Here is a 22912-nt window from a genome sequence, read left to right as displayed (position 1 = left end):
TCTTCTAAAGCCATCCAAGCTGGTAGACACCACTGCCTCCATGGTTTACTACAGTGTGAATAAGTACTGTATTTTACACATATGAACATAAGGCAGGCTTGGCTTTCCAACCAGATTCCCCACAGTAGCCTGACTGTGCCTCTCTTTTTGTCACTGTTCCTTGCAGAGCTTCATCGCAGTGAGAGTATGCAGGAAAAGAATGTGAAAGAAGCCAAAACCAAATGCCGAACCATAGCATCCCTGCTGACAGATGCGCCCAACCCCCATTCCAAGGGTGTCCTGATGTTCAAAAAGCGCCGCCAGAGGGCAAAGAAGTACACCTTGGTCAGCTTTGGAAGCGTTGATGAAGACCGCTGCTATGACGAAGAGGACGGCGTCTTCCCAACCAGCGAATCCGAGTTTGACGAGGAAGGCTTCTCTGATGCCCGGAGCCTAACAAACCACTCAGACTGGGACAATACTTACCTTGACATTGAGAAGCCCAAGGGGCCTCCTGCCCACGAGCAGGATCAGGCTCAACAAGGCCTCAGCGGAGTATCAGGCAGGGGGGCGCAGTTGTTTGAGCAGCAAAGGCAGAAGGCTGGTGAACATACTGTGGAGAGAGTCCCTACTCATGAGCCAGAAGAACAGCCCCCACCTCCACCTGTCCTTCAAGTGCATAACGTGTTACACAATGAAACCCCCACTCCACAGAAGGCAGAAAGGGCCCCTCTGAGTGTCCAATTAGAAGCTGTACAGGTCTCTAGCCAGCTGCCGTCACCCAGCCCTGCTCAGCTCCAGTCTCCATCAGACATCTTTGGAGGAGGAGGTGTGGGCTCCCCGAACTCCCCAAGTGCCACCAGCATCTTCAATAGATCCGCCCGACCTTTCACTCCCGGTTTTCCCGGGCAACGTCCTATGACTTCCTCTGTCGTGTTCAGACCATCTGCGCCAAGGAAAAGCAGTGAGAGTTTTGGTGGACAGAGAACAGCGGCGCCTCCTTTCTCCCCTGTCACTCCAGGGACCACTCAGCTTCCTGCCGCTCCCATGGCAGTGGCCCAGCCTAGTGGCCCAGCAAGTGCCTCTGTGTCTCTGTATATCCCAACCCCTCCGTCGTTGGTGCAACTCTCAGGGCCTGGAAATTCTGCGGAGGCCAAGCCACCTTCCAACACACCCCGAACCTCCACAGCTTCCATATACCTATCGGCACCTTCTAAGCCAGCTGCAGAGGCTGTCGCTGCTACACCCCCGCCATTGCTGCCTTCCCAAGGCCAAGAGACGGCTTCTTCGACTTTGTACATCAGCCCGGTCCAACAGCAGCCCCTCTCCCAGCCCTTCACTTCTGTAGTGCCAGCCATCTCACGGCCTGCTTCTGAGCCCTTTGCCTCCAGGGAACAGAGAGTTGCAGTTCCGGCTCCCAGAACGGGTATCTTGCAGGAAGCTCGCCGGCGGAGCAGCAAGAAGCCCATGTTCAAGACTGCGGAGGAGAAGAAGAAGAATTCCCCCAACCCCGAGTTGCTGTCTCTAGTGCAGAACCTGGACGAAAAGCCCAAAGGAGACCACCACGGGGCAGGCTTTGAGTCTGGGCCCGAGGAGGACTTCCTCAGCCTGGGGGCCGAAGCCTGCAACTTCATGCAAGCCTCAGGCCGGAAATTCAAGACCCCGCCCCCAGTAGCTCCTAAGCCCCAGCAGTCAAAGGCCTCTGGCGGACTGGTGAACGGCTCCTCCTCTGCCAACGACATATCCCATTTGAAGGGGAAAGGGGCAGAGCTCTTTGCCAAGCGACAGAGCCGCATGGACAAGTTTGTCGTGGAGTCTGCTCTAACACCGGCCCCAAAGGCCAGAACCCCATCCCCGACCCCTTCCCTGCCTTCCTCCTGGAAGTACTCCCCCAACATCCGCGCCCCACCCCCCATTGGTTACAACCCACTGCTCTCTCCGTTTTATCCCCTGGCAGCCAGCAGGTCGCAGGCCAGCAAGGCAGAGAGCAAAGTGAAAAAGGGGCCCAGCCAGAAATCGGGGATCAAGGCCATCGACTTCATGCGGCATCAGCCGTACCAGCTGAAGTCCGCCATGTTCTGCTTCGGGGATGTGCCAGGCTCTGACGTCCAGGCCTCCTCCGCAAGCCAGGCAGCCCAGCAGTCCAGCCTGTCTTTCACCCCGGCCAAGCAAGTGCCCGTGAAAACAGCCCGGACCTATGAGATCCGCCGCTTCTCCACACCTGCTCCAGCGCCGGCTTCCAGCAGCATGGCCCCTACGGTGCTGGCCCCCCGCTCTGCCACCACGTTGGATGAGCCTGTGTGGAGGACAGAAATGACCTCCACCTCTGCACCCGCTTCCCCTGGGCCCTTCCAGGTGGCCCCCCCACAGTATCTAAGCTCCCCTGACCTCAGCCAGCCAGGCAGGGGGCCTTCCCCAAGCCGACCCTCCTCATCCTCCAGTTTCCAGGTAGCGAGACCCAGGTTCTCAGCTGCGCAAACTGGGATGCAGGCACACATCTGGAGACCAGGTTCTGGTCACCAGTGAAAGAAATAACGCTTCCCCATCCCCATCGGTGGGCTTCTTCACACATTGTGGTTTTTTAGGTGTTGGGGGGGCGTACATCTTCAAATTTAAAGTGTAAATGCAGCGGTTTATCCTAAAAGTGCACCCACCAGAGAGCTACGATTGGCTGCAGCTCACTGCTGAGTTCCCACTTTGTGGCAAACCCAGGTTTGCTGCCGTGTAGTAATGTGTTGAGATGGCCCACACACGCAAGGCAGGCGTTTGAACAGAATAGTTACCTTCAGCTCTTCCCCTCCCTTTTCTGTTTAAGTTGAGTTCCTGTAAATTAGGACAGTGAAGCCAAATGGGAGGCAAGCAGCCTCCTTTTCTGAATCACTGAACTATCCACTTTTTGGACTTGCGACGTTTCCAAGGGATTTAACTGTGTGTGGCCGGAGCAGGAGAAAAGTAGCAACGATAGAAGGGTTTGCCATTCACGTAGCAGCAAGATTCATAACCGCCCTAGGAAAAGCAGTGCTGTGCAGCTGTAAGCAAGTGCATTTTTATCTCTGAGAACAGCTCCTCGCCTCATCATCCGGAAGCCCTGTGTAGTGTGAACGTGGTGGTAAGGTGGAAGAGAAGCAGTCGCAGAGGCATGGATGGACCCTCCTAATTGTCTCTCAACATCTGCCTTCTAAAGCCCACAAATTCAAAGTTTTCATCACTCTCTTCCAAACAGGATTGTCTTGGAAGCCTCTTGTGAGTTCCTTGGGGAGGCAGCCAGTGATGTATTACAAGTTTCCGCTCATGCTAGGTGTAAGATACCCAGTCTTTGCCCTGCCTTAACTGAGAGCACAGCCAAAGTTTTCCAAGGAAATGCAAATTGTTGTTACTATTTCTTAAATTTGTATACGGCCATTCATCTGAAGATCTCAAGGTGGTTCACAACAGAAAATCACTTTCTCTTTTGCATTTACAGGAAAGGCTTGGCAGGCATTTCCTCAGCATCCCTATGTTATGTCTCTGTCTCCACATTAGCATTACGAAGCAAATATGGCGACTGCCAGGCATGGCATTTGCCTTGTAACATACTGTTCTCTCTTGAAATGCCCCAAGACTGTGCCCCAGAATCATCTGCTTCTTCAACAGATAAGTCAGATAGAAAGTTTGAAAGCAACTGGTTGACACAGATGTGTGTGCCATTTGCTATATAATTAAATGAGACAGGAGACATAAATTCCTCAAAGTTTCCTGGTCCTCCTCTGAACAGCTGAACGAGAGGCTGTGCAGGACTACAAGGGCTGAAAAGCAGCGTGAGATGAGAATTCAAGGTGGAAGAGGCACAGAGGCAGCAAGGCAGTCAAATGACTACTTCTTTATGGCAGTGGTGGGGTGAAGGTGTGTGAAAATGTAGGGAAGATCTTCTCTCTATCTCTCTCTGCTTAGTAGCCAATTTGCATTGGTCAGAAACCGGACAATATTGTGTGTCGAAGCACCAGAGAAGGAGAACCCTTTCTGAAAAATGAAAGGAAGACCAAGTGTGGAATTTTGGAGTGCAAGGTTTGACATTAATCTCTTGCTAGAATAGGACACTGTAAGTGGGAGGGAGGAATATGTGAGCAAGTGTGGGAGTGGTTTTCAGAGTCCACAGGACAGAGTTTAAAGGCATTCTTGTATCTCAGATGCTTGGTCCAATGTCTGACAAGCTAGCAACTGGAAATGCAATTCCAGGGCCAGTTTTTGTAGACTCTCCCAGGTCAATGAAAGCTAGCAGGGGGAAAAGGGGTGGCTAGGAGTTGTATATCTACCAGTGCTCAAAGCCAGGAAGGGATAGAACAGGCAGCTTGCTGGAAAAACTGCCCTGGATATGCTTGGGGTGTATTTTGCATCCTCAGAAGCAGGTGGTGGCCATATTAAAACCAAGAAAGTGAGGGGGGGGGGATGGCATTAATCAATGTAATACCTTTAATTTCCGTCAGCATAACTTGAAGCTTCTGAGTTTGGCCTCTTTACCCATTTGCATGAGAAAATAACTATGTAAGATATGAAGCAAACCCAGTCCCTGTCCCCCAAATATTTAATATGATGGTAGGGAGGTCCGTTTTAACAAAATGCTGCACAGTGTATACCTGATTCCCACACAAACTTGACCTTGCCTGGCTTATCTTGGCCACTGTCCAGGCCAGTTCACAATGTATTATTTGTATGGAGGCCCAGGTAAAACACCAAAGTACAAGTGATAGGCCCCTGTTCCTGCAGAAACAGGGGCCTAATTAATTGTTTGTACTCTTGGGGCATTCAGTCTCTACTCAGAGAGAAGCGAGGGCAGGGCTTTTTCCCCAGCCGAAACTCACTGAAACTCCGTTCCGGCACCTCTCAGGTGGGTGCCATTCTCATTATAAGAGAGCAAGGGAGATGAGTTCTGGCACCTCTTTTTCTAGAAAAATAGCACTGAGTGAGGGTGAATTGACTAGGCCCACGACCTCCTGTGGTGCATCATTGCTACATAGTTTAGAGCCATTCGTGAGTTTGGGGGTGAAGTCCTGAAGTGGGGAGACTCCCCATGTGATTTAGAGCCCTATGTGTTTGCACATGAGGAGACTGAGCGGCTGAATAAGGCTTGTAGCATGGAGAAAAGCATGTCTGCCATTTGAAATCAATGCATCATGTATATGTTTTGGCCAGTTATCATGAGGCTCAAAAAGCAGCTGAGATGCTGATTCCTTGCTCCCTGCTGGTTGGAGAAGATACACACACAAAAATACATATATACTGTATATATGGGAATGCTCCTGATCCTGGGAGTCAGGTGATCCCAAAAAGCCAATCTCCTGTCACTGCCTGTTGTTGTAACAGTTTGGTGCACTCTTATCTTATTGTAGATGGAGTCTAGATATTGTTGGGCTACAAACTCCCATCATTCCCAGCCACCTTAGCCAACTGTAAGAGATTATAGGTGTTGGAGGCCAACAACATCTTGAGATGCAATGTTGAAGAACACAGGGCTGAATTCAGCTGTCTGTTGCAGGAAGTTATCCTTTCAGCAGGCGAGGGTGGTTGAGGTGGGGCTCCAAGTGCAAGAGGGTGGATAGGTTCAAGGAAGAGTAGATATGAAATACTGGTTAACATTGTCTGAAGAATACTAATTCTGAAGAATGCAAACACGTCATTCAAGAGGGAGACAGATGGAGCACAAGGGTGGTTTGTAATGTGCGGTTTCCACATCCGGATATGTACAGTGGTGCCTCGCAAGACGAAATTAATCCATTCCGTGATTCTCTTCGTCTAGCGGTTTTTTCGTCTTGCGAAGCAAGCCCATTGACAGCTTAGCAGATTAGCGCTATTAGCGGTCTAGCGGCTTTTAGCGATCAGCTGAGAAGCGGCTTATCAGCGGAACAGCTGATAAGCGGCTTAGCGCTTAGGGAAAGGGCAGAAAAAAGCGAGAAAAAAATGCGGGAACTCGCAAGATTTTTTCGTCTTGCGAAGCAACCCCATAGAGAAATTCGTTTAGCGAAGCGCCTCCAAAAACGGAAAACCCTTTCGTCTAGTGGGTTTTTCATCTTGCGAGGCGTTCGTCTTGCGGGGCACCACTGTACTTAGGCCCAAGGTCAAATAAGTTTGGGAGGCCTCAGCCTCCGTGTAGTTCTGCTGACCTTATGCAACCAAGTTTAAGTGTTGAGACCTAGCAAAATCGGGCCTGGGGAGGTGGGGTTGATCACTGGGACATACCGTATTTTTCGCTCTCTAAGATGCACCAGACCACAAGTTTTTGAAGGAGGAAAACAAGAAAAAAAAATATTCTGAATCTCGGAAGCCAGAACAGCAAGAGGGATCGCTGCGCAGTGAAAGCAGCAAGCCCTCTTGCTGTTCTGGCTTCTGGGATAGCTGCGCAGCCTGCATTCGCTCCATAAGACACACATACATTTCCCCTTGCTTTTTAGGAGGGAAAAAGTGAGTCTTATAGAGCAAAAAATACAGTACTTCTCAAAGTTGCTGTGCTGTGAAATGCAAGTTGCCAGTTTCTGCCTCTTGAGCCTTCTGTGTGTTTAACAGCTGCTTGACTGTCTGCAAGAAGCACTGTAGTGATGATAGCAGAACCTCCCTGGCCTGGCATGGCTTGCTCTGCAACAACCAAAGATGACAAAGCTCTCTTGGTGCCCTTTCACTAAGAGCCCTCCTGGAAAGGCTTAGTAGAGGCAGGAAGTATGGATCAGGGTAGTGAAAACGGGTGCTGGGAACCATGAGAATGTAGAAGATGGGCTCTTCCCATTCCTTCTGCCTGACACAGGTTTTCATCCTTTAAGAAGAGGTGTGAAATGGTGGAGGGAGGCAGCCTCTTTGCAAGAAGCCTGAGAAGAGAGCGCACTAGAGGAAGGGATCCAGTGACTCTGTTCTGTTGAGCCAGTCTGTGCTCTAGAAAGTTTCCAAATCCAATCTTACAGCTTAGGAAGTGAAACCAGGAGCTAGAATTCAAAACAGCTTAGGAAGCAATACCGGGAGCTAGAATACAGAACAAGAGTTGGGAGCAAGGCATTTGGAGGAGCTCTTGATGAGGCTTCTGTCATTTTCACGGTCACACACAACCCAGCTGGAAACCACACCAGTGAAATTTTCAGGTTACCCTTTGTCAGATACCTTGTCATTGTTTGCTATTTAGACTGGCAGCTCTCTTGCTTCTCCGGGAGGGTGTTCAAATTTCACATCCAAGAAACGAACCTGCCAGCAACATCCTGAAATACACAGGGCTGTACATCTCAAGCAGTAAGAAAACTTGTTCTGTTCTTTTGGAAATATTTTTATTTCATTTTATTTTTGAAGTTAAAAGTCACTTTACAACTGCTTGTGCTGAGGAATAAATTTCTGATACGCACTTTAACCGTTGCCTTCATTTGCCTCTTTCATTTTCAGTTTCTTTCACAGTGTGATCCCAAAACATCTTCACACTTGAACCAATGCTGTTACATTCAGTCAAAGTGACTCTGCATTGCACTAAACTGCCTGTCTAAGATAATGAGAGAAGGCGGCATTTAAGTAGCATTGATGCTGCTCATGTAATAAGCTGCTTTATTAGGCATAGAGAACCGCTGGTCAGGGATGATGAGCATTTTAGTCCACCAATGACTGGACAGCCACAGTTTCAGTATATCCGTGTGATGCAAAATGTTCAAGGCAAGTGAATGAAACATAGTGTATCCTGAGATGGGGAGGGAACTCTAATGACGGACTTCAACCTTTCACCTGTTGGATTCTGAGAAATGTATTGCTCCCCCTCCTCACACACATAATGTACACATCTTGACTGCCTTATATTTCCCACACTCCTGCAATCCAGCCCTTTCTCCTGGTACATATCCTGTTAGTGGCAAAACAGATTCAGTGGGAAACAAATACACAGAAAACACTGGAGAGTCAGAACCAAACCTGAAACTCCCTAACAGCCAAGAAAAAAATCAGGATTCCATACTCTACATCCTTGCTCTCATCTGTGAAAGTTGTGGGATTCTCCAGCACCATTTGCCCCTCCCCCCTTGAAAAAGTGGCTCTCTGTTCCTCTAAACCTATTAAGACGCTTCTATCTTCTTCCCTCACAAACAGAGGAAATGATGGATGCCTCTCAAATCCCCAAATCTCCCCCTGGAGAGTTCTCAGTGGTCTATGCCCTTTTGAGGCTGCCCTTTGCGGTTTCAGCGTGAGTTTTAAGGCAGGGAATGAGGAAAAGCTCTTACAGTCACCTCCATTGTGCTTCTAAACAAGGTCCCTTCTGCAAGTTGTTTACAATATAGCAGGTTTTAAAAAACCAGTGCAAATATGTACCTTTTCTGCTATCATGTATTAGGTCCACTGTGCATCTTGCAAATGTCTTCACTGAAAGGTCAAATCCACACTATTCATGGCTTTCCCCAAAGAATCCTGGGAATTGTAGTTTATCCCCCCACAAAGCTATAGTTCCCAGCACCCTCAACAAACTAAAGTCCCCATGATTCTTTGGGAGAAATCATGTGCTTTGCATGTATGGTGTGGATGTGAGCAGATTCTAATTCCTTCCTCCTTTAAAGGTAAAGGTAAAGGTACCCCTGCCCATATGGGCCAGTCGTGTCCGACTCTAGGGTTGTGCGCCCATCTCACTTAAGAGGCCGGGGGCCAGCGCTGTCCGAAGACACTTCCGGGTCACGTGGCCAGCGTGACAAGCTGCATCTGGCGAGCCAGCGCAGCACACGGAAACACCATTTACCTTCCCGTTAGTAAGCGGTCCCTATTTATCTACTTGCACCCGGGGGTGCTTTCGAACTGCTAGGTTGGCAGGCGCTGGGACTGAACGACTGGAGCGCACCCTGCCACGGGGATTCGAACCGCCGACCATGCGATCGGCAGGTCCTAGGCGCTGAGGTTTTACCCACAGCGCCACCCGTGTCCCTTTCCTTCCTCCTTTACAGAGAGGCTATAAGGTAGGCACACATGCGCACATGGCCACTAGATGGTGGTCTTGTGCTTCCATAGCCTAGCAGTGTTCTGCATTCACCTGCTGTAGTGATAAGTTGGGAAGATTTAAAATCTTATGGCAGACTTACAAATCCTCTCCACTTAATCTTTTGCCCTTTGGACTTCACAGAGAATCACATCTGGCAATTACTCTGTGCCACATATTTGCAGGGTTGCAAACCGATCGCACATTCTTGGCTCTGCAAACGGATGGCTTCCAAAAAAATCTATTTCGCTCCACTTGCGCTGTTAGGATCACAGGCCACGTCACAATTCTTCCACTTCGCCCAGCAGGCAGCTGTGGTCTAATGATGCTAACCTTTTGTTGCTTGTGCAGGTTACAACTAGTAAGGGCTTGCTGTTTGCTGCTGCTTTAGGCTCTCTGCAAGGGTGAGATGCGCCACACAGCACTGAACTACAAGAAAAACAAACGTCTGCGGAAAACAGAAGTATAACAACTCAGCATGGAAGCATCATGTATGAGGTCTCATTCAGAGGTATGATTTTGCATTTAGTGGTAGGAAAATATGGTCACATCATCAACACCATATATTTAAAGCACATGGCTTCCCTAAAAGAATCCTGGGAACTAGTTTGATTCCCACAGAGCCACAAATTCCTGCACCCTTCACAGACTTCATTACAGGATTATTTGGGGGGAAGTCATATGCTTTACATGTGTGTTGTGCATGTGGCCACATACCGTATTTTTTGCTCTATAAGACTCACCTTTTCCCTCCTAAAAAGTAAGGGGAAATGTGTGTGCGTCTTATGGAGCGAATGCAGGCTGCGCTGCTATCCCAGAAGCCAGAACAGCAAGAGGGATTGCTGCTTTCACTGCGCAGCGATCCCTCTTGCTGTTCTGGCTTCTGAGATTCAGAATATTTTTTTCTTGTTTTCCTCCTCCAGAAACTAGGTGTGTCTTGTGGTCTGGTGCGTCTTATAGAGCGAAAAATATGGTAGCTGGGTTTGTAAAAGCCTAGAGGTCATTGCATTCCCTACGTCAGATGCAACAAAATCATCAGTGGTTTAAAACCAAATACACAGAATAGAAATACAGCAGAGCATAATTTTCTAAACCAGTTCATCCAACAACAGAACAAAAGGGTGAATCTAACCCTAGCCCACAATATTCAATCTATAATAATAATTTATTATTTATACCCCGCCCATCTGGCTGGGTTTCCCCAGCCACTCTGGGCGGTTTTCAACAAAACACTAAAATACAATAACCTATTAAACATTAAAAGCTTCCCTAAACAGGGCTGCCTTCAGATGTCTTCTAAAAGTTTGGTAGTTATTTTTCTCTTTGACATCTGGTGGGAGGGTGTTCCACAGGGCGGGTGCCACTACCGAGAAGGCCCTCTGCCTGGTTCCCTGTAACTTGGCTTCTCGCAGTGAGGGAACCACCAGAAGGCCCTCGGTGCTGGACCTCAGTGTCCGGGCAGAACGATGGAGGTGGAGACGCTCCTTCAGGTATACGGAAACAAAGAAGATGAACAGAAAGAAAAAAAGGGGGTGTCAATTACTTAGGTTAAAATATGAATAAAGGTAAAGGACCCCTGGACGGTTAAGTCCAGTCAAAGGCGACTGGGCTTGCGGCGCTCATCTCCCTTTCAGGCCGAGGGAGCTGGCATTTGTCCACAGACAGCTTTCTGGGTCATGTGGCCAGGATGACTAAACCGCTTCTGGTGCACGGAACACCGTGACGAAAGCCAGAGCGCACGGAAACGCCGCTTACCTTTTAGAATATGAATAATATGAGAAGACAAGCGTAATCACAAAGAGGAAGAGGAGGGTTTGTTGTGTGCTTCTGAAGCAAAGCACATGAACCAAAGCTCCGCATTCTGTTTTAAAGACAAAAATCAAAAGTACTTCTCATAAGTACTTCATAAGAGAGCACCTTCCAAAAATGGGACGAAAGGGAACCAACACTCCAAAGCAGAGAACCAGCTCCAGAAAAGAGAGCATCTGCCTTACTTCAGCTCAGTACAGTGACCACTCTAAAGTCATCTTGCCCTTCTCACAATGTTCCAGTTTCTGCTTAAATAACCACTTCGCTTTTCCATTGCGCTAAAGTTTAGCACCTGGCTGCAAACAGCAGAAGAGCTATTAGGACTCTGTTGTGAAATTTAAGGACTTGTTAAGGCAGCTTACAATGATTGGATTGGGATAAATGACATACACTACAAAGCACACATTTAAACCAGAAGCATTCGGTATTCAGGCAATTCTACTACAGGGATGCGGGTGGCGCTGTGGTCTAAACCACAGAGCCTAGGGCTTGCCGATCAGAAGGTCGGCGGTTCGAATCCCCGCGACGGGGTGAGCTCCCGTTGCTTGGTCCCTGCTCCTGCCAACCTAGCAGTTCGAAAGCACATCAAAGGTAAGGTAAACAGTGTTTCCATGTGCTGCTTTGGTTTGCCAGAAGCGGCTTAGTCATGCTAGCCACATGACCCGGAAGCTGTACGCCGGCTCCCTTGGCCAATAAAGCGAGATGAACGCCGCAACCCCAGAGTCGTCAGTGACTGAACCTAACGATCAGGGGTCCCTTTACCTTTACCTTACTACAGGGTAGCAAAGGCCTACTAAGTGACCTCAAGCCTCCTTTCAGCTTAATCTACCTCATAGGGTTGTTGTGAATGAAATGTGGAGTGGGGATCATATACAGTACATTGGGCCCCTTGGAGGAAAGCCTGAATATAAAGATAGCAAATGAAATAAAGTTCACCTTGTAGTCACATTTCTTCTGGCTGTGTTCATAGGTTTAACAGCAAGAAGACCCAAACACCTGACCAGGTCCCTGAAGAAAATTGTGTTAATTTGCATGCCAATATGCTGCTTACTTGAGTTTGTTGGCTGCTGTGATAGAATCTCCTTTTTAAACACGTTGAGCCTGTAGCCTTACGAGCTGACCACATGACAACTGGTAACAGCAATGAAATGGACAAGATGCACCAGCAACCGCAGCTTGTTATCCGTGACCTTAATTCAATCTTGCAAGAATGTAAGATGACACAAATGTCTAGGGCTGGGAGTGTCGATAGCTATATGTGTGTACACATGGGGCAGAGCCAAGAATTTTGCCTGCTATACCTTTCAGTAGAGCTGTACATGCCATTGGCTTTGAATATTTAGGGAAGTTCTGTCTTCTGAAGCTCTCTCTCACACACACACAACTCTAAGTGCTGTGGACTTACAAGAGGAGTGACACACACTGCCAACAACGTGTGTTCCTTTGACTTTTGTATATATAGACAAGGAGGGTCAAAATAGCTTCTGCTGGACTGGAGAGTACATAGATTTGTATGCAGAGCAACAGAGTTGCCATATCAACTTTCATAATGAGGGGCACCGCAAGCCAAACTCAGAAAACGATGTTCGGGACCTGAATGTGACACTTCTGCAATGTGTAGTGATACAAACCAGGACAGGCTCCCACAGAGAAACTGGGGTGAGAAACATGAGTCTCATGCTCTCCGCTGCATTATATCAAATTAGAACTTGGTAGGAATGACACGGGTGGCGCTGTGGTCTAAACCACAGAGCCTAAGGCTTGCTGATCAGAAGGTCGGTGGTTCGAATCCCCGCAACGGGGTGAGCTCCCATTGCTCGGTCCCTTCTCCTGCCAACCTAGCAGTTCAAAAGCATGTCAAGTGCAAGTAGATAAATAGGTACCGCTCCGGTGGGAAGGTAAACGGCGTTTCCGTGCGCTGCTCTGGTTCATCAGAAGCGGCTTAGTCATGCTGGCCACATGACCCGGAAGCTGTCTGCAGACAAACGCTGGCTCCCTCGGCCTATAGAGCGAGATGAGCACCGCAACCCCAGAGTTGGCCACGACTGGACCTAACGGTCAGGGGTACCTTTACCTTTACCTTTAGGAATGACAAGAGACCCTTTTTCCAAAGCAGTGCACCTCACTGCTCAGCAGGGATTTGCTTATCCCTGGACCCTTATTTCAGAGCACCAAAGAATCTCAGGTTTCCCCAATTCTTTCTTCGGTTTTGTCAGAGCATCCTTACAATGCTACCACTCTAAGGAAATGAAACAAAACATCAAACATCCTTTCTTTCTTACAGTCATTTTTTTAAACAAATATTTAAATATAATAAACTGCACATAACCTTTAATGTAGGTTTTATATAATGTGATAGTGAGAAGCATGGACAGAACGTGGTCCGTACATTTAAAATTATCCCACTGTCACTACTGGCCATGCAAAGCAAAGAACAAAGAGTCAGGATGAAGACCATTCAGTCAAGCAGGCATAGTGGAAAGTACTTTCACTCAGGCATAGTCCCAGCCTGCCGTGATCCTACAGCATGAGGACTCCACAGAAGCAGAGTCCACTGGGAATGACGGCTGGTCCATAGTCACCCTAGTGGATCAAGGTGAGAGAACCTTGAAGAGAGATCCCCACAGCTGGGAACCTTGACTGCAGCAGGAGAGTCTGGCCCTTTAACTACAGGAGACAGAACTTAGTGGGTGGGGCTTCCAGTTAATAACTACTATGTAGACCTGCTATAAAACTCAGCCAGTTGCTCTAGGCTCTTGCTACCACTTGGTTGTGTTGCTTTAGCAGCTTTATCTATGATGCTGAACTCACAACTTGGGTCCTTTTGCCTGTACAGCCAGGAACTTCTGACCTCCGGTTTTGTGGACTATCCCCCCTATTTGTGGTGGACATCCCTGCGGATCACAATACAGCCTGACCTGGAACTTCATATAGTTCTTTAACATGGAGGAGAGGCCAATGGACTGCCTGGGTGGGTAAAGTTATCTTAAATATAGAGCCTAAAGGGACATCATAGCTCAGCAAGCCATTCAACCTGGAACCTCAACAGCATACCATCTGGGGGGTGGGGTGTGCAATAACATAACTTTTCAATTTGTAGCCCTAACAACTCCTGGCACCCACCTGGAGAGGCCCCCATGGGATAGCCCCTGTGTGAGAAGGGTGCTCTGGCCTGATAGCTGATTGCAAGAGACTGAGAGACTGAAAGACTGCTTGGGAAGGGTTTTCTATTTCAGAAAAAGAAAGGGAATCCAGAGAGTGGATGCTCTGCAAGATCAGGCGCTGACATGAAACGACTCATACGTTCTTGCACAAGGCTATGGGAATGAGGTTACTTGCAGGGGAGAATGCTGAATGTATGAACCAAGACATGGAGAGCCTGCTTACCAGCAGCTGGCAAGACCCCAGCAGCACAGGATCCAAGGAAACTTCCAAAGAATTGAGATCCATCAATAGCCAGCCAAATCCCAAGTCTTGATGACTCCCAGAGCACTGTCCCACAATTGACAGTAGTTATGTGACAGAGGGAAATTCAGCAGGTGTAGTTTGCACAACAAGCTGTCATTCCCTCTTCCGCACGATTATTAACAGCGCAAGAGCCCTGCTGTCTTTTGCAACTGGTTCAGAGTGTGAGTGCAGCACCCTCTTCTTCGGAAAGGCCTTTTCCTTTCAAATTCTATTTCTGATGGATTCAGGGACTCTGAGATTGTGTTAGGGGGTTTCAATAACTGAGGGGTCAGGGGCTGGGTCACAACAGTGCTGAGGGTAAGCATAAAAGCTCCTGGTGTCACATAACCCAAGCTGGAATTGCAGCAGTTACCAATGCAGAATCTGACAGCACTTGGTGTTTGGGAAGAAACACCTTGAATATGACCACCTTACTTGACTGCATCTTGCTGTCAGCAATTCCTCTACACTGCACCCACCTGGCTGGGTTTCCCCAGCCACTCTGGGTGGCTTCCAACAAAACATTAAAAATACAATAAAACATCAAACATTAAAAGCTTCCCTAAACAGGGCTGCCTTCAAATGTATTCTAAATCAGATAGTTGTTTATTTCCTTTACATCTGAAGAGAGGGTTCCCTGTAACCTCACTTCTCGCAGTGAGGGAACCACCAGAAGGCCCTCAGTGTCCGGGCTGAACAGTGGGGGTGGAGATGCTCCTTCAGGTATACTGGACTGAGGCCATTTAGGGCTTTAACGGTCAGCACCAACACTTTGAATTGTGCTTAGAAATGTACTGGGAGACAATGTAGGTCTTTCAGAACTGGTGTTATGTAGTCCCAGCAGCCACTCCCAGTCACCAGTCTAGCCGCCGCATTCTGGATTAGTTGTAGTTTCCGGGTCACCTTCAAGGGTAGCCCCATGTAGAGCGCATTGCAGTAGTTCAAGCGGGAGATAACCAGAGCATGCACCACTCTGGCGAGACAGTCCACAGGCAGGTAGGGTCTCAGCCTGCGTACCAGATGGAGCTGGTAGACAGTTGCCCAGGACACAGAGTTGACCTGAACCTCCATGGATAGCTGTGAGTCCAAAATGACTCCCAGGCTGTGCACGTAGTCCTTGAGGGGCACAGTTACCCCTTTCAAGACCAGGGAGTCCTCCACACCTGCCCGCCCCCTGTCCCCGCCCCCAAACAGTACTTCCATCTTGTCAGGATTCAACCCCAATCTGTTAGCCACCATCCATCCTCCAACCGCCTCCAGGCACTCACAAAGGACCTTCACCATGGCTTTCACACTTGCAGCTCTTGTTTGGCATGCCTTGTGCTTCCAGTCCCTTGCTTCCCTGTGTTTCTCTTAGGGCGCCTCCAGACTGCTTAATATTTTGTGAGATATTTAGGTCGCAAAAATTGAAGCTGTCTACCCTCTAGCACAACAAATCCATTTTAAAAAAAGAAATGGGATGTGGAAAGTGATGGGGAAACACTTTGAAAAGCACAAGATAAATGAATGATGAGCAGGACAGGACATAAATGCTCATTGTTCTTGCATAACCCACCTCCATGCAAACAAATCAGAATGAATGCTCAATAAAGACCGGATATAAACTAACTTCTGTGTATGCTTTGTGCAAGCAAACCAGGATGAATGTTAAATAAATAGGTCATCCAGGGGGAGCCCTCTATTCCCACAGTACTGCTTTTCTCCAGATTTCCTGACACACATTCCTCTCAAGGAGTCAGGGTTGCTTCATGCCTTACTTCCTTGCTCTGAGGCTTTCTAAATGGAGAGGCAACTTATAAATGTTAAAAGTAAATTTAGAAGGTAAATAATTTCTCCGTCTGCTGCAAGTGCTCATACTTCTGTTGGTAAAAGCATGTGAACTGAAATGCAAAGTGTCTATTTTCTTCCTGCTTCGCGCACTGGAGAGTTGAAACAAGTACACTGAGTCACCACCATGCCAACGGCAACAGAAGTGACATGTGGCACGACATAGAGGGGCTGTGATCATATTGCTTGTCTGTGTTCCCCTCTGAGCCCCAGAACCTTTCTACGCCCATTCATCTCACAGAGCTGCCTGCCACGTTCTGCAGAACTGCATGCCCTAACCGACCCATCTCTTATCAGATTACAGCCCATTGCCCTTAAATGCGTGATTTCAAACATGTGATTCATATAGCTTTCTATGCAGGTAGCAGCAATGCTTACAACCCAGAGGAAGGAGAGTGATGTGCAGAGCCGGTCCCCTGCTTGGTATCTGGCCCCAGGTTGAGGTAGCTGTCGTGGGAGTGCTGAGGTGCACTTTTCTCTCTTCCCAGCCTTGCCTGGGCTGGTGCTATCTGAGACTCTTGGACTCCGAGATCCCGTTGACTATTAATAACCCCAGGATGTCTGTGTGAGCAGTGTCTCCAAGAGTCAAATTCGCAGCACTCCACATCAGCACTTTGTGCCGTGCAGACCCTGAGCAGGGAGCGTGTGGGCCCCCGGATACCCAGGGGGGTCAAGAAGAGCTACTAAGCCTCCTGCAAGACCAAGCAAGCGAAGAACGCCAGACACACCAAGGTCTGCTCTTGCTGCTGGAGGCTCTGCGGAGTGGCCTGTGCATGCGTGCCTGAGGTGAGTGCCTCCACAAGGTGATGGTGAGCCGGGAAAGGTAGCTAGGAGGGACGGGACATTAAGAGGGGGCAGAACAAATGGTGGAAAGTCTGCATTGCATTGCAGTGCGCTGCCTGGCAGTGGGGTAAGGGGTTAACAGGCAAAGCAGGCAGAAAGAAGTACTTGCACCTGTGAGCCTGAGACCCCTTTCCTCCCTAAACGCTCCCAAAACCACTAAATCCAGCAGACCCTCTTTCCTACACTAGAACAGCAAAATCCTGCTGAAGTCCCGCTCTTGGGGACAATGACCATTACAGACATCCCTTTTTCTTGAAGCGATCCACTCAAAATTGTCACCGCCGGCACTGGCAGCTTCAGCAGTCTTAAGTTACCATCCAGGACATTTGGGAAGGCTGCCAACTCTCCCGTTCCTTTCGTGGCCTTACTAAATGTCAAAATAGATGAGATCTTTCTCTTGGATGTATCTCAGTATACTGCACATAGGGTGTTTCCTCCCATGTTTCCCCACTTACTAACTTATCTCACTAAGTAATACTACAGCAGAAGTAGTATTCTTTCCCATTCCCCATGAGGTCAGGTAGTAGCACCAATGCCTTGCCAGCTCGTTTCTGCTCCTTTTTTCTTTCACCGGAGCAGCTGTCCAGGGTCTTGCCGAAGTATTCATATGGGGCATTTAATTGGCACATCTGCTACCCTTGATTTGGAGATATACACATTTGGCAACTACATGACATGGAGTTCACACTTGTTGGATGGATCCCAGTTAGAAAAGAAAAGTGTGGAAATCAGTAAATAACTCCATTCCAGAAGACATTTTGTTGACCTGTTGGGTTCTCATTTGCTCTGGCCAAGGTGCCACACAGCAACAATCACCCTTCACTTCTCACCCCAAACTGTTCAAAATGGAATTAAAAAAAACCCAAAACCAGTAAAAACAGTTTTAAGATGAAAGAGCTCTAGCCCAGCCTGAGCTCTTGGGCTCAAATGAGGAATTACAGGGTGAAATGTGTTTTGAGACAAGAGTAATGCTGTCCTTTGCCCTTGAAATCTAAGAATAATGAATGAAAAACCTTGCTTGCAATGGATACATTTCGCAAATCCTCTCAGTTTAATGCCTGCAATTCTGTACTTTTAATCAGAGACTGGAGAACAGATGGCAGAAACAGCAGAATTTAGATGTCCAGCTAGCTGATTTCTTCTTCTGCTTTAAATAGAAGGTGCAATCAGCTCCCTGGACAGCTAGATTCTACCAGTTATGCCATCTGTCAAAGAAGTCCTACCTTTTTTGTCATGGCTGAGAGTTTGGGGTGCAATTGCCAGAACTCTCCCACATAATTGTAGAAGCAAAACTGGAAGTCCAAAGGTGGTCTTGCTTTATTTTTAACCACTTCCACAGCCTTAATTTTAATGATGGATAGCAAATGAATGTAACAAATTCATCTGCTGAATTCCTTGTCTCAGACATTCCTCATCTTGCCAAGGGAAAAGCTGGAAGACAAAAAGGTGAATTAGGATTGTGTGGTGAAATAATATCCCTGTGCTTTTGTTCCTACTAGTGTAAATAACTTCTGCATTAGCAAAAACAAAAGTAATGGAAGGGGTTTTCCTATGCAATTGGTTTTTTGAGAAAAGAACTTTCTAAGGTTCAAGAGATTGTCCTATATCTATATTCAACCTTCAAAGTGTACAACAAAATACAACAGCAGATTAATTATCATTTTATTGCATTGATTATGACTAGGAATGGGTGAATAATTCAATTTTGGTTTATGTCAGTGTCTCATTTTTCCAATCTGAGCACAGTTCTCGACATTTCCACATCAGTTTCCATTTTTTAAAAAATCTCATGAACATTCATCAGCATTTTAGTGCAAATTTCTCTTTGTATATACATTTTTGTATGTAATTTTTGCCTAACGCATTTTTGCAAAGCATTTTATTTTCCCTAATAGTTCTATTTCTCCAAAAATAATGCATTTTTGAATGTTATTTTCACTGATATATCCATTTTCATGCATATCCAGTATGTGCACTTTTGTACACATTGCTTGGCTGGCGAACTGCACTGCAAAATTCGGAGACGTGTGAATTTTGAACAGTTGCATTTCCGTTCACATATTGTTTCGTAAAATGTGAATTAGGCAGATTCGCCTTTGTTTGTGAACTGAATTGAACTTATGCCTACCTTGTAGGAATGTGACACATAGGTAAATAGATCCATTTCTACACAGTCTTTCAAAAATGTTGAGGTTCTCAAAGGCAAAATGCAGTATACAGAGACCAGAGCGGCTGCTAAGGAAACCAGAGAACACTGATTGGTGAGATTCTGGGAAACATATAAGAAAATTTAAATTTCCAGTAAATGCTCATGATGCTCATGATTTGGGGGCAATGATTTGCTTACTTTAATGGAGGAACCCCTGCACAAAACCTTTGGCTAATATGGTGGCTGCTTGCTTCATGGGAGACGAGACACAATTTCTGAAAGGATGTGAAAAATATAGGAAAGAGTGTGATGGCTGGGAGGATCACAAGAAGAGTTGTTTGCCCAGGTATGAAGTTGGCCAGTCTCTTTAGGCAGCCATATAGGGAGCAGCAGGAATAAGCCTGTAGAAGTGTGGGTACCGTTGGCATAGGGAAATGTCAGAGGGATGACCTGGGTGCTAAATTTAGGCTGTTCGGTAAGAAATTTGGGACCTCCATGGTGGCTTTCTCTAAATAGACCTCCTGTTCCCAAATAGGAGCAGTAGGGCAAGCAGAGGTTCTGATGATCAACGGATTAACAAGAAACCAGTAGTTCTAACAAGTACATTTTTCCGCCGCTATTAACAAAGGAATATTCTGTGCAGGAAAGAGATTACAAGCCAGCAATGAATTTAGAACTAAAACAGAATGGAGCTGGGCATTATGATACAGAAACACTTGAAGAAGTAGTTGTGGTGTGGACATGAACAGATTTTGCGGGGGCGGATGACTCCCGATTAAATTGCTAAAATCTAAGCAGGCCCTGGAGGTCACACAAAAATTCCACAGTGCCATTTCCTTGAATAAATTGGCAGCCCCCTATAGCTGCTTTGAAGTTGGGGGGGGAGGGGGTAGATCTAAATTATGGTTCTGCTGAAACCTAATTTGGCTCTTGGACACGGAGAGCGAGATTAAAAATGTCTCTTAACAATTAAACTCCCTGGGGACTCCTGGTCAAATCGTCACCTTCTCTGTCTAATCTATGAGGCCACCACTTTCCTGAAGTTAAGCAGATCTAACCTCCAGGGGAACCACATGTATGACACTTCGGGTTCCATTACAGAAGAATGGGTAAAATGCAAGTGTAAGAAAATGGCCGCTTACTCAGTCTCTGGGTGGGCAGCAGTTGTGGAATTCGCTCTGCCAGCTGCAAAGAATGGTGGGATAATCCACCACCCCTAGATTTCAATTTGGCCATCAGGTGGCCAGAGGGCCCAGCTATAAAGGTCAGTTGCATCCAAGTTTCGGACCATATTCAGATCCGAGAAGGAATTTCCTGCAAACAAGATTGACCCTGTTTGGAGATTTTGCCTTCCTGATAACAAATAGTCACAACTTTTGGCAGATAAGGCATTGGGTGGAATCCTTTCGTCTAATATCGGGTTGGTGTGAAGTGGTACATCACCTCTAATGCAAACTGGAGCGATCGCAGGGTACTCCATTAGAGGGGTCTAGTGAGAACTCTGTCCAGAAGCCAAGCATGGGCCACCTATGTAGACCCATGTTTTGAGGAAGTTCCATAATCTCAGGCACAACCCCACTCAAACATCTGCCACCCACCTGGAGGCTGAAATTGAATATGCACCCAATGACTGAGCCAAAGCCTACCTACAACTATAATCAATAAAAGTTGTGGCCAGTTTTAAAGTCCCAGAATGCTTTCTTGTTCGGTTTGTTACACATAAACATTGCCTAGGCCTTTGCTGCCTGGGTTGGGGGTCACTGTGAGTGGGTCCGCCATAGCGATGCAGGCAAAGAGCATTTCAATGGAAAACAAGCAGAATTACATTTGAGTAGAAATATAGAATTGTGATGCCAACACAGAAGTTTGAGAACTGTCAAAAACTGAGGCGTAACTAATATAGTCTTAATAGGCATTGCAAATGTACCCAAATATTAGTGAGGTGATTATAAGGAATAGGCCTAACCAAAAGAAGCTTTATGTGTGGTGGTTGTTTTTTAAATCAATGTAACAGAAAGGAAAGTGAACATATGCTGGACCTTTGCCATTGGGCTACTAAATGTGGAAGTTTATTGGTGCATTTTTTTCCCTGGTGGGTGGCTTGTCATGTGTGTGGTGATGTTTCAGTGGGTGGTCCCTTTTGCCACACCCTTGCTTCCATTTGCTTTCCCCTAAGCACAACCTAACGGGACGCAGGTGGCACTGTGGTGTAAACTACTGAGCCTAGGGTTCGAATCCCTGCGATGGGGTGAGCTCCTGTTGTTCGGTCCCCGCTCCTGCTAACCTAGCAGTTCGAAAGCACATCAGTGCAAGTAGATAAATAATTCCCTTCGGCGGGAAGGTAAACAGCGTTTTTGTGCGCTGCTCTGGTTCGCCAGAAGTGGCTTAGTCATGCTGGTCACATGACCTGGAAACTGCGGACAAACGCTGCCTCCCTCGGCCTATAGAGCGAGATGAGTGCCGCAACCCCAGAGTCTGGACCTAACGGTCAGGGGTACCTTTACCTTTACCTTTTTAAGCACAAGCTAATCATAAATTTAACATAAATTTATACATATACCATGCACTTTGCCCCTTCTGTTCCCACCCCAATATATATTTTCCTTTGGTAACTCCACTTGTAAGGGGCAGATTTCACTCATTTCCCTCATGTGTAACATACACATATGACTAAGCATAGGCAGTCCAATGGAAGAATGGAAATCACTTAACTGTTGCAGTAGGGGGCTAATCCTGTCCCATATTCATCTTTATTCTCTTGGCCTAAGCTAAGGGTATTTTGAGGGTAGGGAGGGTATATGTTTTACCAGCTGCCAACTGTGCCTTTGACTGGGGATGTGGACAAAGATTGCACTTTTTGAAATCGCTTACAAAATGTCACGCAAATGTTTTGTGCCCTCAAGCACAGCGAGCGAGATTCTTTGAGCAATCGCAGGATTACAGTGCTCTGCGTGGTGGTGGTGCTTTTTAAAATGAAAAATCTTCTTTTCCATAATGAATTCTGCCATTTTATCTTCCCTTTATACAAGTAATCTCCTGGACATATGGCAAGTAGGGTGGTTATTATTATTATTATTATTACTATTATTATTATTATTGAAAACCTGTTAAAATTCCCAGAAAATCTCCCCTCATTTTAGGGGGGGGGGTGTTCCCAAAGAAAGCTAAACAACTTTGCCCCCCAACTTTGTCTGGAGTTCCACTTTAGGGGATATGGCAGCCCTAAAAATATGTAAGATTACGTAAACCAAAACCATGCTAGAGTTTGTGGCTGGAATTCATGTTGAGAAACATACAGTCTGTCAAAGTTTTTGAAAACAATTATGAATTTTGTACTTCTTTTTTTTTTTACTCTTTTTACAACAGACGTATCACATTTATGAAAGAAAACAAGGTTTAAAGTGGGATGGGTTCAATAACTTGAGAAAAATAAATGAAATAAGACAACATCAAAAATCACATTGTTATTGATAACTGAAACCAGAAAGAATGGAACATTGATAACCCAAGCGAGAAACACATGGGGACACATATTGCAGACTAACCTGCATCTCTGGAATACCTGAAACAGGCAGCAATTGTTAGTGGCAGAACTAATTTTTTTGCTCAAGCCAAGTCTGCCCATTTACCAATATACATTTTCATGAGCACAATATAGATACTCCCAATGTTAAAAACAAAACAAAACAAAACAAAACAAAACAAAACACCTCAGAGAAAAGCACTATCAATAACTAACCTTATTCTGTTGCAACGTAGATGTGACCTTTAAAACAAAAAAGCAGCTATGCTTTTAAGTAACAGATTTAAATAATAAATCTGATAATATAAACTAATTATCAGATTACGTTTCTGCCATATAGCATGTTGTATCAACTTCTATTAAACATTGCTGAACAGATTTCTAA

At 46.6% G+C, this 22912-nt stretch overlaps 2 protein-coding genes across 4 annotated transcripts in view; both read left to right on the top strand.

The window, feature by feature from the left end:
* Positions 1 to 7339, top strand: part of SYNPO2L (synaptopodin 2 like) — a 45134-nt gene extending 37795 nt beyond the window's left edge. The window contains exons 5-7 of one of the 2 annotated variants that reach the window (XM_083738278.1): positions 167 to 5827; positions 5897 to 6193; positions 6442 to 7339. In XM_083738278.1, the coding sequence (XP_083594404.1) occupies positions 167 to 2505 (2339 nt within the window). In that variant the 3' untranslated portion in view covers positions 2506 to 5827; positions 5897 to 6193; positions 6442 to 7339. The remainder of the gene's footprint in view (positions 1 to 166; positions 5828 to 5896; positions 6194 to 6441) is intronic. The other variant, XM_083738279.1, reaches the window with a different exon arrangement.
* A 9039-nt stretch (positions 7340 to 16378) lies between these two features.
* Positions 16379 to 22912, top strand: part of MYOZ1 (myozenin 1) — a 29367-nt gene continuing 22833 nt past the window's right edge. The window contains exon 1 of one of the 2 annotated variants that reach the window (XM_083738510.1): positions 16379 to 16798. The gene's annotated coding sequence lies outside the window, so the exon portion shown is untranslated. The remainder of the gene's footprint in view (positions 16799 to 22912) is intronic. The other variant, XM_083738511.1, reaches the window with a different exon arrangement.

This window comes from Podarcis gaigeae (assembly GCF_964106915.1).
Source record: "Podarcis gaigeae genome assembly, chromosome: 5".
NCBI lineage: Eukaryota > Metazoa > Chordata > Lepidosauria > Squamata > Lacertidae > Podarcis > Podarcis gaigeae.
Note: the sequence above shows the minus strand (reverse complement) of the source record. Positions and strands in the feature narration are given on the sequence as shown.